Genomic DNA, 2,068 nt, shown 5'->3' on the forward strand with positions numbered 1-2,068 from the left:
GCCAATAACAATAAATTGGATATTTCATCGCTCTCATCTCATTTGATTATTCTCTTTGTTGGAGGGCAGTGTGCCAATAACAATAAATTGAATATTTCATCGCTCTCATCTCATTTGATTATTCTCTTTGTTGGAGGGCAGTGTGCCAATAACAATAAATTGAATATTTCATCGCTCTCATCTCATTTGATTATTCTCTTTGTTGGAGGGCAGTGTGCCAATAACAATAAACCGAATATTCTAATCAACTATCTTTCGAAAACTCTCTGTGTATCCCAATCATTCAACACCGTCCACTTTCCAAAATGGCAAGAAGCAACTCAAAGCGAAAGTATGATTCCAAGAAGAGGACTCAAAAGAACAAAGCCACCGAGAAACAACACAACAAACTCAAGGTTGCACGCGAAATCTCACGCAGGAATCAAATCGCCTGTGAATACGGACTTCCAGATACTGCAAAGTTCTTCTTCTTAGAGAAAAAACCCTCATCAGTACCAAGGAAGTTATTCCATCATGGGATCGTGGTCTTGGTTGACAAAAAATCGCTAGAGCTCCTTTTGATTGCCCAATTCAACGAGTTCAGCGACATGCATCCCGAGCTTCTCGTCCAATTTGAATCCTCAATATCTACATTTTATCTTCATGGTATCTCCAGGGGATTTGTGAAGAATAATGGTGCAACTCGTGGAGTCAATAGGCCTGGAGATATGAGGGCCATGGGTTGGCGCTCCGCAGCGGGTGTAGCTGCCGATGTTGGAAAAGATGTTTGTGAGTTCTTCTATATATTTACGTTCTAAATCCAGCTAGGTGACTGTGACTGATGAAACCCCAATTAGGTCACTACTCCCTTAATCAAGCAACATCCAAATCCGAGGGAAAGATTTGGATTGATATTGAACGCAATTCACTTCTTCTGCCTCAGGCCAAAGACTTTTGGGCAGAAAGGTTTTCGATTCTTTCGATGTCAGCTTTTTCCGCCAATTCACAGATTGCAGCTGAAGCCAGTGTCCCTTCTTTCGACTCTCCAGGATGGGAGACATCTGCTAATAGCCAAGTCTGGGCCTCCAATGTGGCCATTACTCGTGATAATTTTACCAATAAACCACATCGTGATAAGGATGCCACACCTTATGCATTTGGAATGTTTGCAAGAGTCAATAGAGAAACCGGCAAGCCTCACGATATAATCAAGAACCCCTCTGATTGTCACATTGAAGGTTCTATTTTTTGTTTATCAGACTACGCTGTTGGTATTGATTTTGATAATTGTAATGGGATTGTTGAGATTATGGAAAACGCAAGTCAAACACTTTACACTCAAGTCCACCACGAAGAACAAGCTGACAGGGAAAGAAATCATCCCATCCAAGGCATTTTTGACACGGTTTGGGTCCTCTTGCCAAATCTCTTCCAGGTTGGTGAAATTGGGTAAGGCATTAAAACTAAAGAAATCAAGAATGTCAAGGAAGGCGTGGGAGTTGTATACAAAGGATCATATAAAGGGTTATGACCAGCAGGTATACGTCAAATTAGATAAGTTGTCAAAATGAAAGGAGATCTAAGATTTGATTCAATTTTGTAAATAAAATATGTCTTTCTATACTTTTTTGAACAAAAACTTTTGTATATAACACAGTGCACACTTCCAATTGTTTAATCCAAAACCCAGTGGGGAGTTTAGTTCGAATCAATTTAAAGTAAGTGTTAACCAATGTATAATCATCAAGAGGAAAAGGTTCAAACTGCAAAGCAACAATATAAACTTTTAAATACAAACTTTTTGCAAATCCCAGCTAAACTCTAACTAACTGAAAGGCAGAAGGTCAAGGAAACTGGAGCAGTGATTGATACGGTTGATAATTCAGGCTACATGATCTTTTTTGAAGTTTCTTTGAAGATGCAAAAAATGATGAAGGGTTTCAATATTGAACAGTGTAAAGTAAATTCTAATGGTGCTCTGTGATTTGACCAGCGTTGGGTTCTAACTTTTTGAAGAACCCCCTTGAAGACTAGCCACTTTGTTGAACACATCTATGTAAACATCACGAGCCTCATCTACAGTTGCCTC

At 39.3% G+C, this 2,068-nt stretch overlaps 2 protein-coding genes across 2 annotated transcripts in view; one reads left to right on the forward strand and one right to left on the reverse strand.

The window, feature by feature from the left end:
* Nucleotides 1-587: 587 nt before the first annotated feature.
* On the forward strand, nucleotides 588-1,550 carry MELLADRAFT_110104 (uncharacterized protein; the record flags this gene model as incomplete). Its single annotated transcript, XM_007414132.1, has 3 exons — nucleotides 588-768; nucleotides 837-963; nucleotides 1,415-1,550. 3 exons carry the CDS (start codon nucleotides 588-590, stop codon nucleotides 1,548-1,550), a joined length of 444 nt encoding a protein of 147 aa, XP_007414194.1.
* A 137-nt stretch (nucleotides 1,551-1,687) lies between these two features.
* The window catches only part of MELLADRAFT_110105 (uncharacterized protein), a gene marked incomplete at both ends in the record, with an annotated part of 2,545 nt that continues 2,164 nt past the window's right edge, over nucleotides 1,688-2,068 (reverse strand). The window contains one exon of the mRNA XM_007414170.1: nucleotides 1,688-1,742. Within this exon, the coding sequence (XP_007414232.1) occupies nucleotides 1,688-1,742 (55 nt within the window). The remainder of the gene's footprint in view (nucleotides 1,743-2,068) is intronic.

Source organism: Melampsora larici-populina, assembly GCF_000204055.1.
Source record: "Melampsora larici-populina 98AG31 unplaced genomic scaffold MELLAscaffold_41, whole genome shotgun sequence".
NCBI lineage: Eukaryota > Fungi > Basidiomycota > Pucciniomycetes > Pucciniales > Melampsoraceae > Melampsora > Melampsora laricis-populina.